The sequence below is a fragment of the Oryzias melastigma genome, linkage group LG15 (assembly GCF_002922805.2).
Source record: "Oryzias melastigma strain HK-1 linkage group LG15, ASM292280v2, whole genome shotgun sequence".
Lineage (NCBI taxonomy): Eukaryota > Metazoa > Chordata > Actinopteri > Beloniformes > Adrianichthyidae > Oryzias > Oryzias melastigma.
In genome coordinates, this window is record NC_050526.1 from 3,524,585 (window position 1) to 3,538,643 (window position 14,059).

A 14,059-nucleotide genomic window follows, 5' to 3' on the forward strand; every position below is an offset into this window, starting at 1 on the left:
AAAGGGAAAATTTACAACATTAAAAAATGTCGAATTTGAAGCATTCAAAAAATAATTTCACTTATTTGTTTTTATTTTAAGGCTAATGTCTAAAGGAGATTTGATTTAGTTTTACAAACCATTTTTTATTTTAAAAACCGATTTTAACAAACATGTCTTTCTTTTAACCTGGGATTACTTTTTTCAGATTGAATATTGAGCAGAAAGAAAAAAAGTTTAGTTCCAAAAATGTGTGAAATGAAAACAAATTTATTAGAAACTGTTTGACATCAACTACAAAAACACATTTGTAGGTGAACACGTGAAGAACTTATGTTTGGGAAATGACAACTTAACTATCTGTTAAAAAGGGTCAAAAGAATTCATAAAATCTCAACTGATTTAACACTGACATCATAACATTACCTGCTAACTTTGGGTTTACTTTACTTTTCAACCAATTTAGTCATTTTATTTTTATTCATTATTTGTTTAAATCCTTCCTGACCATTCATCATTTTCTATTTTTAATTTTTCCAAACCTTGTTCATCTACTAACAGGTGTAAAATGTTTATTTTACAGGATGTCAGTCAGCTAATTGATCACATTGCTGCTCAAAATGTAGAACAAAATGTGTTTCTTGGACAAATGTATCTGCTGCCCCCTTGTGGCAGAATAAAAAAAAACTGATGCAACAACCTTCTGAAAAAGCAGCTGATCCCTGAAACTCTGCAGGAAGCAGAAGTACGAGCGCAGAACTGAAACGAACAGAAACATGGTGAGAAAAATGACCAAATCAGCTGAAAGAGTATTTTTATTTCTGCTGACTCTTCTGTTAAAAACAAAACAGTCTCATCATGAAACAGCCATTTGTAGTTGCAGGGGGTCAGAAAGATGGCAAATGAGAATGGCGAAGTAGAAGGCGATAACAACAAAAAAAAAGGATCAAAAATACGTATTTCTAACAGTTTTTATGTTATAATAATTATTTATTACTAGGGGTGTGTAGTGACAAGAGTCTGGCGGTACGATACATATCGCGATACACAGCTCACGATACGATACATATGGCAATATATCCTAAACTATACCAGGACAATATTTTTTAAAAAGTTACTTATAAAAAGTAAAGTTCTATATTTCTTTCAAGTAAAAACTAAGTAGTTCATGTCTAATGATAACAAAAATCATGATATCTTGTTGTTTTGGTCGTAGTGTTGCGATGCTTAAAGAGGCTCAGAGTGCTGCCGACTAGCGGTCGAGGCTTCTTTATGTGGAAAACAAAAGTAAGATGCGTAACCACGTTTGCTCATAAATAACTAAATAATGTCTTGTCAACATTTTAAATCAATGCAAGTATTACCAAACGGAATATCGTGATATATTTCCATATCGATTTTTTCCTACACCCCGATTTTTACTGTTTTTATTTCATCTAAGACATTGATTTTGTTATTTTTGCGATTATTTCTTAATCTTTGTCCATAATGAGAGAAGTATTGACTCAAAGGTTGGTGGAGGGGGGTGGGGGGGATGCTGGTGTCCCCCCATAGCTCCGCCCCTGATTGTAGCTGACCGTGGTTGTGCCCGAATTCCCTTCCTAACCCCTAACTACTAAAAAGCTTTATTTGGTGGGGGACTATATAGTGTCCTAGATTTTAAAGGCAGTTCGGACACGCTCACTACTTTTCTTTGTTTTTTAAACAGATATGACGTCACCAATTCCACAAAGTGAAAATAAATCAATACAAACATTTCACAATGTTTATTTATGATTCCATTTTGTTCTGATGGTGAAAATGTGGGTGGTTTATTTAAAAGTTACATTTAAACAAGTTTTTTTGTTCAAAAGTGTTTGACCGCAATGCATTGTGGTCTATATTTGCTAATCTAATAAGCACAGATGCACGCTAGTTTTTCACAAAGACTTCTGGGAAATCTGGGATTCAGACACGCTTTTTCTTCTTTGTGACACAGAATAAGGCAAATTAAATTAAAATATTAGCATTTGTTAAGAAAAAAGAGGTATTCCTCTGTTGTTGAGGGATATCAGAAAGTTTAATGTGCTGTTTAGCAGCAATTAAAACCTTTAAGAATCTGCTGGATGATCCAGGAGAAGCAGGAAGACATAAAATAGTAAAATGTTTCCCTTTCTAACGTTTTATACCGTATTTTCCGGAGTATAAGTCGCACCGGAGAATTAGTCACAGAGCAAAAAATGTCTTATGAAGAGGAAGAAAACCAGATATAAGTCTCTCTGAAGTATAAGTCACACTTTTAGGAGAAAAGTGCGACATTTCAGAACAAATTTGCCAAGAAGAGCAGTGGTTAAAAAATAAAAAAATAAATACAAAAATACTAATCTTTTGATCTGTATAAGAAAAATATCAAAGTTTAAGAGGAAAACTATCAGATTCTCTTCCATGTTTGTTTTGGACGACACTTCTTCTGCTGCTGTCAGTAGCAAATACTTCAGATGTGGCGCCCTCTAGCGGTTGTTAGAGGAAACAACCACTAAAAGACAACCGGTGGAAAAATAACAAATATATGAACCTATTTATGTCTAAAGAAACACAAATAAGTCGTAACCCTGGCTAAGCTTTGAAAAAATAAGCGACTTATACTACGGAAAATACGATAAATTGCAATGAAGTAAAAAATGTTTTAAACTATAAAATATCTCTTTCAATTATTAGTTCCTTCTTGTAGTTTGTATGTTTTGAGTTTGTGATCCTCACTTATGAGAATATTTGTAAGTGAAAAAGTTTTAGGTCCTATTTTTGAAAAATTAAAATATGTTTTCTTTTGCTGATTGATTGAAATTGAAGATTTTGCCATAAATCTCCTTTTTTAACTGTAGACGAAGCTGACGTATATCTCGGATGTCTCTGGTAGCTTTGGCAGGTGTAAGTCAGGGAAGGGCAGAGCGCCGTCGCTGTCTATCTGTGTTTTCACCGTATAGGCTTTGGCCATCGCCCCCCAGTCCAGCACGGAGCTGTTAATGATTCCCAGACGGGCCTGTTCGTGATGGGCCGCTCCGAGCTCCCTCCCCAGAAAGATGTCTTGGATCTGAACGGAAGACGCCGCTAAAGAATCTGCCATCGTGTCCTCAATCAGATCCATGTTGGTGTCCAGGTGGAATCGGTTTTTGTCTAACCCGTACGCCCTCTCTGGGTCGGAGTTTGTGCTCTTGGCTCTGTTCGTAACACCGAACGGTCTCTCCGAGGGGTTCACCACGGTCAGCCTCTCCAGGTGTTGCACGACAAAATGCGCCTCCACAGACAGCAGAGTGGTTCCTTTGGATCCCTCAGCTCCACAGTGGATCAGCGTCAGGTGCTTCACCTTGGAGTTGTTGAGCAGCCGTGCAGCGTTGGATGGCGACGTGAACCAGACGGTTAAATGTCTCATCTGCAGATCCAGAGCGGGATATGGGGGGCGGTGCAGAGAGAAGAGCTGGACTTCTTTGCACCAGCAGTCTGTCAGCGAGGAGGTGCTGCAGGGAGGAGGGTCCTGGCTGCAGGAGTAGAGGAAGAAGCTGCTGTGGGTGACGTAAACCAGATGGAGGTGGGATCGCTGCAGGATAACACAGACGCACAGCAGCACGGAGAGGAAAGGCGAAGGCGGGCTGAAGACAGGCATCATGAGAGGAGGGGAGTCCCTGAAGACATGCTGAGGTGTGGCTGTGAAGACGAAGAGGTCTTCAGCATTCAGCCTGGAGAAAAAGAGAAAAACACATTTTACTAGAAAAGTTACCTGCAATAATGCTAGTGGGAATTCTTTTTGATGAATGTGCTCGCTGAAGATGAACTCACTGAAGGTTTTTATGCCAAACTTGCAAAATGTGCAGATAGTGCACAAAAATATTGAACATTTCTTGAAAAACGTCTTTTAAAAAAATCACAAAAAATTGTGTAAAATGTATGGATACCAAAAGTACTATCAGAAATGTCATTAACTAATAAACATTTTGATACCAAACTTGCATATCTTGCAAAAAGATCACAAATGTTTAAAGAGTAACGTTAAAAAAATAATCGCAAAATAGGTGTAAGTTTTCAAAACGTACATTTTTTTTTTTAAATGTGTGATAGTACAAGCATGAATGCCCTGAATGTGCCGGACGTTTTGATACCAAACTTGCAGAATTCGCAGAAAGTGCACAAGAATTTAAAGATTTTCTTAAAAAATTTACAGAAAGTGCTCAAATATTTGAAGAATTGCATGGAAAAAAATTGCAAAAATTGGTGTAAATTCTAAAAGATTGCATAAAATTTAAAAAAAATGTGTAATAGAACAAGCATGAATGTCCTGAATGTGCTAAAGGTTTTAACGCCACACTTGCATAATATGCAGAAAGTGCACAAGAATTTTTAAAAAGTTCTTGAAAAACCTAAAAAATTGCGAAAAATTTCAGAAATTGTGTAAATTTTACAAATACTAAAAGTAATAGAAAGAATGTCCTGAACGTGCTGAACATTTTTATACCAATATTGCATAGGTTCCAAAGTGCAGAAAGAATTGAAAGAATTTCGTGAAAAATATTGCAAAATTTGCACAAAAAAAAAAATTAAACGCGTAAAAGCTATGAATACCAAAAGTACAATCATCAATGTTCAGAATATTTTGATACCAAACTTGCCTAATCTGCAGAAAGCTCACAAATATTTAAAGAGTGGCGAGAAAAAAAAATGCAAAATTGGTGTAAATTTTCAAAAATTGCTTAAAATTAAATAAAATGTGTAATAGTACAAGCATGAATGTCCTGATGCCAAACTTGCATAATTTGCAGATAGTGCACAAAAATATGGAAAATTTATTGAAAAATGTCTTTAAAAACATTGAAAAATTAAAAACAAATTGCGTAAAATATATGGATACCAAAAGTACTAGCAGCAATGTCCTCAACATGCTGGACGTTTTGATAGCAAACTTGCATAATTTGCAGAAAGTGCACAAATATTTAAAAAGTGATGTAAAAAAAAAAACGCAAAATTGGTGCAAATTTAAAAAAAAATTGCGTAAAATGTTTTAAAAATGTTTGATAGTACAAACATGAACCCAATGAATGTGCTGAATGTTTTGATAACAAACTTCCATAATGTGCAGATAGTGCACAAAAATATGGAAAATTTCTTTAAAAGTTTCTTCACAAGAAATCACCAAAAATCACAAAAAATTGCGTCAAATGTATGGATACCAAAAGCACTAGCAGGAATGTCCTTAACATGCTGAACGTTTTGATACCAAACTTGTACCAAGCGTAAAATAAAAAAAAAAAGTGTGATAGTACAAGCATGAATGCCCTGAATGTGCTGAACGTTTTGATGTCAAACTTGCAGAATTTGAAGAAAGCGCACAAGAATTTAAAGATTTTCTTGGAAAATCGCAAAAATTGGGAAAATTTTCAAAAATTGCAAAAAATGTATAAATAACAAAAGTAATTGCAGAAATGTCCTAAACATTTTCATGTCAAACTTGCAGGATTTGCAGAAAGTGCAAAAGAATATAAACTTTTTCTTGAAAAATGGCAAAAATTGCGAAAAATTAAAAAAATTGCATAAAATGTATAAATAACAAAAGTAATAGCAGGAATGTGCTGAACTGTTTTATACCAAATTTGCAGAATTTGCAGAAAGTACAAAAAATATTTGAAGAATAAATAAACGTGAAAAAAATCACAAAATTGCTGAAAATTTTCAAAAATTATGTACAATTTTTTAAAAATGTGTCCTAGAAAAAGCATGAATGTCCTGAACGTGCTGAATGTTTTAATGCTAAACTTGCAGAATTTGCAGGAAGTGCACAAGAATTCAAAATATTTCTTGCTAATTTTGCCGGGCAATCCCACCAAACACCCTGACCAGGGCACGCGGGACCGCCGCCCAGGCCCCCCACGCCAGAGAGGGGGAAGTCACAGGAGCACAGAGAGTGCAGGTAATGTCCTTAATTCACTTCAAACTACAAGAACTGTCAGGACACCGTTTCGCACAATGCATTGTCTTGTAGGCTCTGCTGTATAAAGGCGGCTTGCAGTCAGCCCAGTGCCAGATTTCCAGCTGCGTTCATCTATGTGGGCGACTTGTACCTGCCGTTTTCTTGCGAAATTTTTTCAAAAATTGAAAAACTACCCAACATGCACTGCAATACAAGCGATCTGCGCTGCGTCCGCCTGGGTGATGTCAAACCCCCGTTGTCTCAAACCGACTCGGACCAATCGCTGCTGATACTGACGTTGTCTCGCTCAAACATGCATCAAACAAGAAAGATTTGAATTGACTTCATGTGGTTGGAACCAGAAATGCTGTTTCTATGGGTGACATCACATTCACTCAGTCCAGTTCTCATATACAGTCGGTTGTGATTTAAAAGGAAGCCAAAGGTTTTCATTTTTAAGTTTCTTTTTAAACTTTGATAAACTTCATCCAACAAAACAGCTGATAGCTTTTTTTTTTTTTTTTTATAACTTCCTCTTTTTTCTTGCTCAAACTGGAAGTTTCTCCCTCAAAGTGACACATTGGACTGAGAGTTTGTAGCCTCAGTTGACTAAATCAATCACTGACTTATGTTAACTGAATAAAGCGGCTTTTAGTCATATTTGAGGAAAAGTCCCGACATCTTTACAGTAACTTATAACACAGTGAGTAAGAATAAAAGTGAAACTCCTGTAAATCATTCGAAAGGATTAGAAATCTCTCCCACTTCAATCGTGAAAATCTTTTGAAAGAAACTAAAGATATAACTGACATCTGAAACAAATTAATAGTTTGTGAGAGTACAATTGATGAGTTTTGTTGCTTTAAAATGCACTGAAGTTGCCTCCCTGTTGCATTCGTCATCAATATGTTTTCTTTTTTTTATTATTATTATGAAGGAGAAAAAAAGCGGCGTGGACTCCGACAGCTGGTTTGGATCAGAGCGCACACACAAAGGCCTGTGAAGGGTGTGTTCTTCCTGAACCACAGTCATGAGGATACATTGTTTGGCACGGCGGGCCCTCATTGAATTACACATGCAAAAACATACGCACACAGTCAGAAAATTACAACTGTAGAGGAAGACCGCTTTGAAATTACCAGAGAAAACAGTGTTTTGAAATCTTGGCTTCTCCAGCGTTTCTGGGTAAGGTTTCCTGGTTTGGCACGGATATCAGAGCAGGAACATGACACTGAGTCTTATTTTGACGCCCGGACAGAGCTGACCACCGCATTCTTCCACTGGCCTTGGGCTAGGTTAAACAAAGAGAATGTTATCTGCAGCATTTTTCAACTCCAAGTTTGTCCTTCTCTGAATTCATTTTCTTCGAAATTCAATAAACGTTGAGTCAGTCCGCCGGGTTAAAACAATAAAAGCACAAATTCGTCTCCAAAGTCCAATTATGTTTTGACACTTTTGGTCCAACGAAAAGGTTGAGAAGAGTTTAAGTATTTTTTTTCTTCGATTTACGAACAATAGGAAGTACAAGAAAAGGTGAATACTGCAACATCACTTTGTTATTACAGAGAAGCAGCTTTGCAACTTAAAAAATAGGGGAAATAACACATAAAACATGCTATTTTTTTACATTTTTTGGTCTTAAGTTTAAAAAATAGTGAGAATTATTTAGGATTTGTTGAACTTAAAAAAAATCTGAGAATCCGATCAGATTATTTGAGCTCTACTGTAATCGCCAAGATGTTTTTATTCTCTTTAAAATGAACATTTATTGTAAATATATGCTGCAAGTTTCACAGAGAAGAGTCCTGATGACAAAAAATAGAAGAATTTACACTGAATTTGTTAATTCTATTGACATTTGACCCCTGTGGTATAGCAAAAGATGTAATTTACTTGAGTTTATTTTAGATTACATTCCCAAAGGTGCTAAAAAAAAAGGACCCATTGTTATAAATAAAAAAAAACTTTGTTTACTACCTCAGATTTATTTGCCGCCAAGAAAAGGGGAAGCTAATGTGTTTTTAATTATGCAAGTTTTTCAGCTACTTGAACTTTTCTTTTTTTTTTTTTTTAAATCCTAAAATCATCATCTAAGTCCACAGAACAGGAACTATGTCCAGAGAAGTCACAAAGTGTAAAATCGTTAATCACAGAATAAGAATATATCCAAAAACTGAACATAAAAATACTTTAATTAAACTCTGTGTGCCTAAAAGATCAGATTTTAATCTTTTTATGGGTCAACTTTAACAAAACACTCAGAAAATCCTTTGAAAACTCCCACATAGCAGTGAAATACAGAAATCACCAATGCTGTTCCTGGTCCATGAAGACAGATTATCGCAATCTTTCTATTACATAACACAGGAATGTACAGCCATGCTATGTAACATGAGATTGCTTCAAGATCTCTGATGGCAGCAGCCGAGCAAAAACAAGCACTTTTCAGAACGCGGCAGTTCGGTTTGAACGCGTTTGTGGCAGTAAAAGAAAGTGTTTCACCCTCCTGTGGTGGTGGTTTGTGACTTACCTCACATCCCTGTTGGGAGGCTGATGAGAATGCGCCGGATGGACGCTGGGATGGGGAGAAAACTCACATCCAGCTGACGTCAGGATGTGGGAAGGGTCCAAGACTGGAAGCTGGAGCAAAAGGAGGGTTCAGCTTTCAGGAAAATATGGTTGATGAAACATAGAAAGAGGAAATAAAGTGGAAAGATCAGAGAAAAACTTCAGATTTATATATTTTTTAGGAATCTTGCAGGAAAAACAACGAAAACTGCTTTTTCTCCCCATCTTTCAAGACTTTTTATAAGACATTTGACTGAATATCTGCCTTTAGGCTTCTGTCAGAGACAAAAACACAAATACGTGATTGATTTTTGAGAGAAAGGTGTGCGGGAATGACCGGTGCTTTCCCGGCAAACTGACAGCGTGAGGCAACCTGTGCTGCGTTCAAGTATAATTGGACATACTAAAACCAGTATTTGTATTTGTTTGCTGCCCTGATCATTTCTTTTTTGCACCATTCCCTTAAATAGAGGGAGTTTTAAGATTAATGTGTAGCTTTAAAACAAAGATCTATTTGCTTTTCTTTGAAAATTATTCTTGTATCAATATTTTTTTACCTTAATTTCAAGGTAAGTTAGCTTTTATTTTGTTGTTTTGGGCTTATTTTAATATACAATAAGAAAATTAATTCATAAAAAAGGTTTGTTTGTCTTGTTCTTTTTTTTTTCTTTTTCTTTTTGTTAATGCAGTGATGGAATTAGCATTTTGGAGCGCCGGGTAAACAATAACATGAGGCGCTCTCTATTAATCGTTTTTGTAAAAAACATCCATCGAATAACTTCTTTACTGCATAGTTTTAACTTTATTTAAAATCAACAAAAAACGTGACTTGATGGAGCTGTGGAGCGTTTCTGTGCATTCTGATAGTGGAAAATCCCGCGGGTCCGTGAAGTATCCATGTGGATTGTGATGGGAAGGCAGATGCAGGAAACCCTCCTCCGACTGCCGTTCAGACGCGACAGCAGATACCGCACAGCTTCCGTCTCAAAACGTGCCGTCGCCGAGTCCTCCTTTACCTATGTATTTAATTCAGAGACGCTGCTTCCACCGGCCTAAAGACTGAAAGAAAAATGCCAGATTTCTGCCTGGTCGTCCTGTTTTTCCTGTGGACGGACGTGGCGCTGGCCGTCGGTGAGTTCTTTCTGTCGCAAAACCCCGTAAAATGGCTATTGTGTTTATTGTTACCGTGTTTCAATGCAACACCGTTTATTAGCTTTAAACTGATAATAGTAATAATTTTGATAAATAATAAGACAAAATATTTATGTGTTTTCGTGGGAATGCTAGTAATAGTCGCTGGAAAGCTGGGGGTAGCTAGCTAACGGTTAGCTTACTATAATAGTCCGCGAGCGTTTTTTTGATTAAAGAACAATAAAAGCATCAAAACTTTATACTTTATGTTTTTTAACCTTATATTAATAGTTAATATTAGTAAAGTGATTAAAATAGTTATAAATGTAGCTGGAAAACACCCCAACAACAACAACAAAGGGGGAAAAGTCCCTTCAAATCTGGTAAAACTTTATTAAAAATGCAAAAAACAAAACACCGCGTGACTGTTAAAACGCAGCCGTCAGCTTAAAGAGGTACTGAAATGTGTTTGGATGAGCCTGACCGCTTATTTCCTCTTTATAATTTTCATTCTTGCTCAACTTTACCTCATGATTTTGAGTAAGTTTCTCAGTTTTCTCAAGATAATACGCAGGAGGTCAGAGCAAAGCCAAAAAAAACCCATGTAGTTAGTCACTTTTTTAAATTTTGTTTTATAATTGCATTCAATGCAAATGCATTAATCCTCAAAAACTGTTTTTTTGTTACCTGATTGATATTACCTATACTCCAAACACATCTATTGTTGTTTACATACCAAACCAGTCTTCAAAAATCTGATTATCAAGTTATCAGATTTATATTTTATCTGATTGAACTCAGAAACTTTTGTTTTTGTTCTGTTTTTGTTGTTTTTGGTGGTTTTCTGAAGTACAAGTACAGACAGCTATGATGACGAGATTCCTGATTGATGTGACCTGAATTTTTACTTGACGAGAATAAGAAATTTTTGGCGTGAGGTGAAGCGACTATCACTTCTCTGTTTGGTCAGCATTTTACCACTAATGGAGATTTGTTTTATTTTATTTTTAAGGAAATAGAACTTCTTTACATCTGAGAAATTCCAGTACATCTCATTGTGCTGCATCCTTGTTTATTATCCCCTTTGTAAAAGAAGTCTTTTATCAGAGAAATATTATTTTTACGTCAAACGTTTATCCCTTTATGTTTGCTATCATTTGTAATTCTGGTTTTATTAGGTTCCATGATAAGAAAATCATATTTATTCAGGTGAAACTCAGAGTTTATGGCCTTAGAGTTAATATAGAATACATTAAAAAAATCGTTAATTTAATATTTACTAAAAAAAATATGTTTGGTTATTACATTTCTCAAATTTTACTTTAAAATTCTATTTTTCTTTGCCAAAAATTCATAAATTATAAGTTTTTAACACTCCACCTCTCCAACATCTTCACTAATTTTTACTCATTCATCTATCATGTTTGCCCATCATGTACATTCTAATTAATTGGATAACAAAACAATCAAAAGACTGTCGCTCTCAGATGCAAAGTGTCGCCATGCTGTCAAACATCGGCATCCAATCACGGCCACCGCGTCTATCCATAAACAAAACTTGAAGTTCTTTGATTAATGTATGTTGAGCAACAAATACATTCAAGATGTATCTAACTAGTGATGTAAAAGGTGTTTTTATAACCAAAACTTATTTGTTTCCAATGGAAATCTGATTTAAAAATCCTCTATTTAATGAAATGGTGAAAATTGTTGAATTTTAGTTCTCTCTGGGTAAATGTGCGCTCAGTATTGTAGCAGATGTCTCGGATGTGTTGTGTTTTTTTGGGTGTGTCTGTTTTTTTAAGGATGTCTCCGATGAATATGATGGTATGTGTGTTTTTGTTGCGTCTAAACCCCTGATGGATGACTAAGACATGTGCTGGAACTCAGAGTTGCCAGGTGCGCGAATGTTGTGATGAGTAACGGTTGGAAGAAGCTTTCCCTGGAGTTTCGTTTGGGTAACAATGGAAGCATGAATATTATTTTTAAATGGATGAAAGTAGAAACTCTTAAGGTCAGAATCCAGTTTTCTGGCCCTAATATGGAGCTATCAGGGCCAATATTATTTGAAACTAGGGCTGCCAGGATTAGTCGACTAATCGACGACTAAAAGACTAGTAAAGTTAACAGTTATAATGGCATTCTACTAGCTTTTTAAACTATTTTGGCATTTATTAAGGTCTTTTAGGCTATTCTAGAATTTTGCAATATTTCAACTGCACGCTAGCTGTTTTGGCTAATTTAGGNTTTTTTTTTTTTTTAAGGCTATTTTGAAGTTTAGCTAATATTTCAGCTACATGTTGGCTGTTTTAGCTAACTTTAGCCCTTTTTTGTTTTTAGGCTATTCTAGAATTGTACAAATATTTCAGCTACATGCTAGCTGTCTTGGTTAATTTAGGCTTTTTTTCACATTTTTTAAGGCTAATTTGACTGATATTTTAGCTGGCTATCAGCTTCAGCTTTTTTAGCCATCTTTTTCAGCAGCCAAATTCAGCTTACAGCATTCAGACTAGCATCGCTGCTAATGCGATGTATCTAAGTTTTAGTTATTTTAAAGCTAATTATGGTTAAGATGTGTGTTTTTACATCTACTTTGTGCATGACCCGATTAGTTGACTAATCAGTAAAAATAATCTGCGATTAGTCGACTATTAAAATAATCGTTTGTGGCAGCACTATTTGAAACCCAAATGAATCAAATTGAAAAAAAAGAACACAGAGTTAAAAAAGGCGACCCATCACTCATTGGTGAACGTAGACATTAGATTTTCATGAACGATTTGTTCATCCATAGATTTCCCACATTAATTTAGATTGGTAGCCATCAGGCCACAAGTGATAACTGGAGCATTAGCTGTGTCGTAGCCATTTATCCAAGCATAAGGATGTCGATGTCTGTAACACAACAAGATGGCATTTTGAACGGGCTAGAACAGAGTTTTGGACGCACGGGTAGTACACACTAAAACTCTGTCTTGGTACAACTTCAAACTATGAGAGTTCAGACAATAGAGCCATTTTTCTGACTATAAATATACAAGTCAGTGAAGGAACCGAGAAGTCAGTCAATGCACCAGGACTGAAGTTACCACCCTCACCGATTTTGATTGGTCCTTCGTGTTAGCCCCGCCCCAACGCAGCACAACGGGACCAAAAGTTTTGTAACTGAAATTTTCAAAAACGAAAACGGGAAAAATAGAGTTAAAATTGAAATTTTGAAACCTTAAGCTGAAAAATGTATTTCAGAATAGCAAAAAGTTTTGGACATTTTACATTTTTTTTTACCAAACAACAATATTTTTTTCAGTTTGATTTAATTGAGTTTCTAATAATATTGGCCCCGATTTAGCTCCATACCCTACTGTCTTCTATAAGCAGGTCCATGTGGTTCTGTCTCTTCTTGAGGGGAAATTTTCTTTTCTAGTGATGTTCATGAGATGTTAGATTTGACGCTTTAATGGTGAATATTAACTATTAAAATACAAAACGACACTAAAAATGTTGCGTGTTTTTCTGCAGTTTCCCTCAGAAATATTTTGCAGACAATATGGACAAATCTCATCTACTTTCTTTTCTGTTTTCTGTGGGATGTTGAACCAAATCGCACTAACTCCACCCGCTCGTGTTTATCCCCATAAAATAATTTTGTACTGTACGTCTAGAAGAGGCTGTCAAGCCTCAGCAACCAAAGTTACTGTTGTGGTTATCACGTTTTTTTTTTACAGTGGAGTAGCTGCCACCTGTGATTTTCCTTTTTCAATCTTCTGCTCGTGAACCTGTGTGAGCGTGTTTGTGAGTTTCAGGCTCCTCGTGTTTTTCACACAGGAAGTGAAACCGTTGCACTCATGAGTTGCCGGGGTAGATTTCATACCTTGGTTTTTACAAAGCCGACCAAAGACAAGTTTCATGTCTTGCATGTGATAAATGTGGTTTCAACTTTTGTTGCAGTTTTTTTTTTTTTGTCTTCTGTTCCCTTATTTGCATCAAAGATGTAAGGCGTGTTATGGAGCAGTGTTGGTTTGCACACAGACAAAAGCTCAAATGTCAAGCGAGCATGGGCATGCTCTGATTATAGAAAGATCTGCAGTGCTGCTGTTTTTATCATTGAAGAGAAATTTAAAGTGTGAAATAATTTCCTGCATCTCATTGAGGAAGAAAACAATTCTCCGGATGTGCTGTCATGAGGTTGTGTAATAGATTTGAATCATTTCTCACCAAAAAGCTAATTGGCTAAAATGTTGAAGTCTATGAAAATGAGGAAATGAACAAAATGTCTCACAAGTTTGCAATATTTGCTGTGGTTAAGATGGTACTAAGTAAACTTTATATTGTTTGGGTGCTTTAAGACTCACTCCAAATGTGTTTTTAACATGTTCTTGTTGCATTATATGAAATAATTTAAGATCAAAACTGAATTTCTGAGTATTTCTTTATTGTGTGAATGCA

General features: G+C 35.8%; 2 protein-coding genes across 2 annotated transcripts in view; one reads left to right on the forward strand and one right to left on the reverse strand.

Annotated features, from left to right (window-relative positions):
• Window positions 1-2,474: 2,474 nt before the first annotated feature.
• On the reverse strand, window positions 2,475-7,253 carry si:ch73-52p7.1 (uncharacterized protein LOC100321084 homolog). Its single transcript, XM_024297496.2, has 2 exons — window positions 7,054-7,253; window positions 2,475-3,692 (listed from the first exon to the last, which is right to left on the reverse strand). The coding sequence occupies exons 1-2, from the start codon at window positions 7,185-7,187 to the stop codon at window positions 2,831-2,833; spliced, it is 996 nt and encodes a 331-aa protein (XP_024153264.1). The 5' UTR covers window positions 7,188-7,253; the 3' UTR covers window positions 2,475-2,830.
• A 1,600-nt stretch (window positions 7,254-8,853) lies between these two features.
• ifngr1l (interferon gamma receptor 1-like) overlaps window positions 8,854-14,059 on the forward strand; it is an 11,272-nt gene continuing 6,066 nt past the window's right edge. The window contains exon 1 of the mRNA XM_024297780.2: window positions 8,854-9,613. Coding sequence (XP_024153548.1) covers window positions 9,553-9,613 — 61 coding nt within the window. The 5' untranslated portion in view covers window positions 8,854-9,552. The remainder of the gene's footprint in view (window positions 9,614-14,059) is intronic.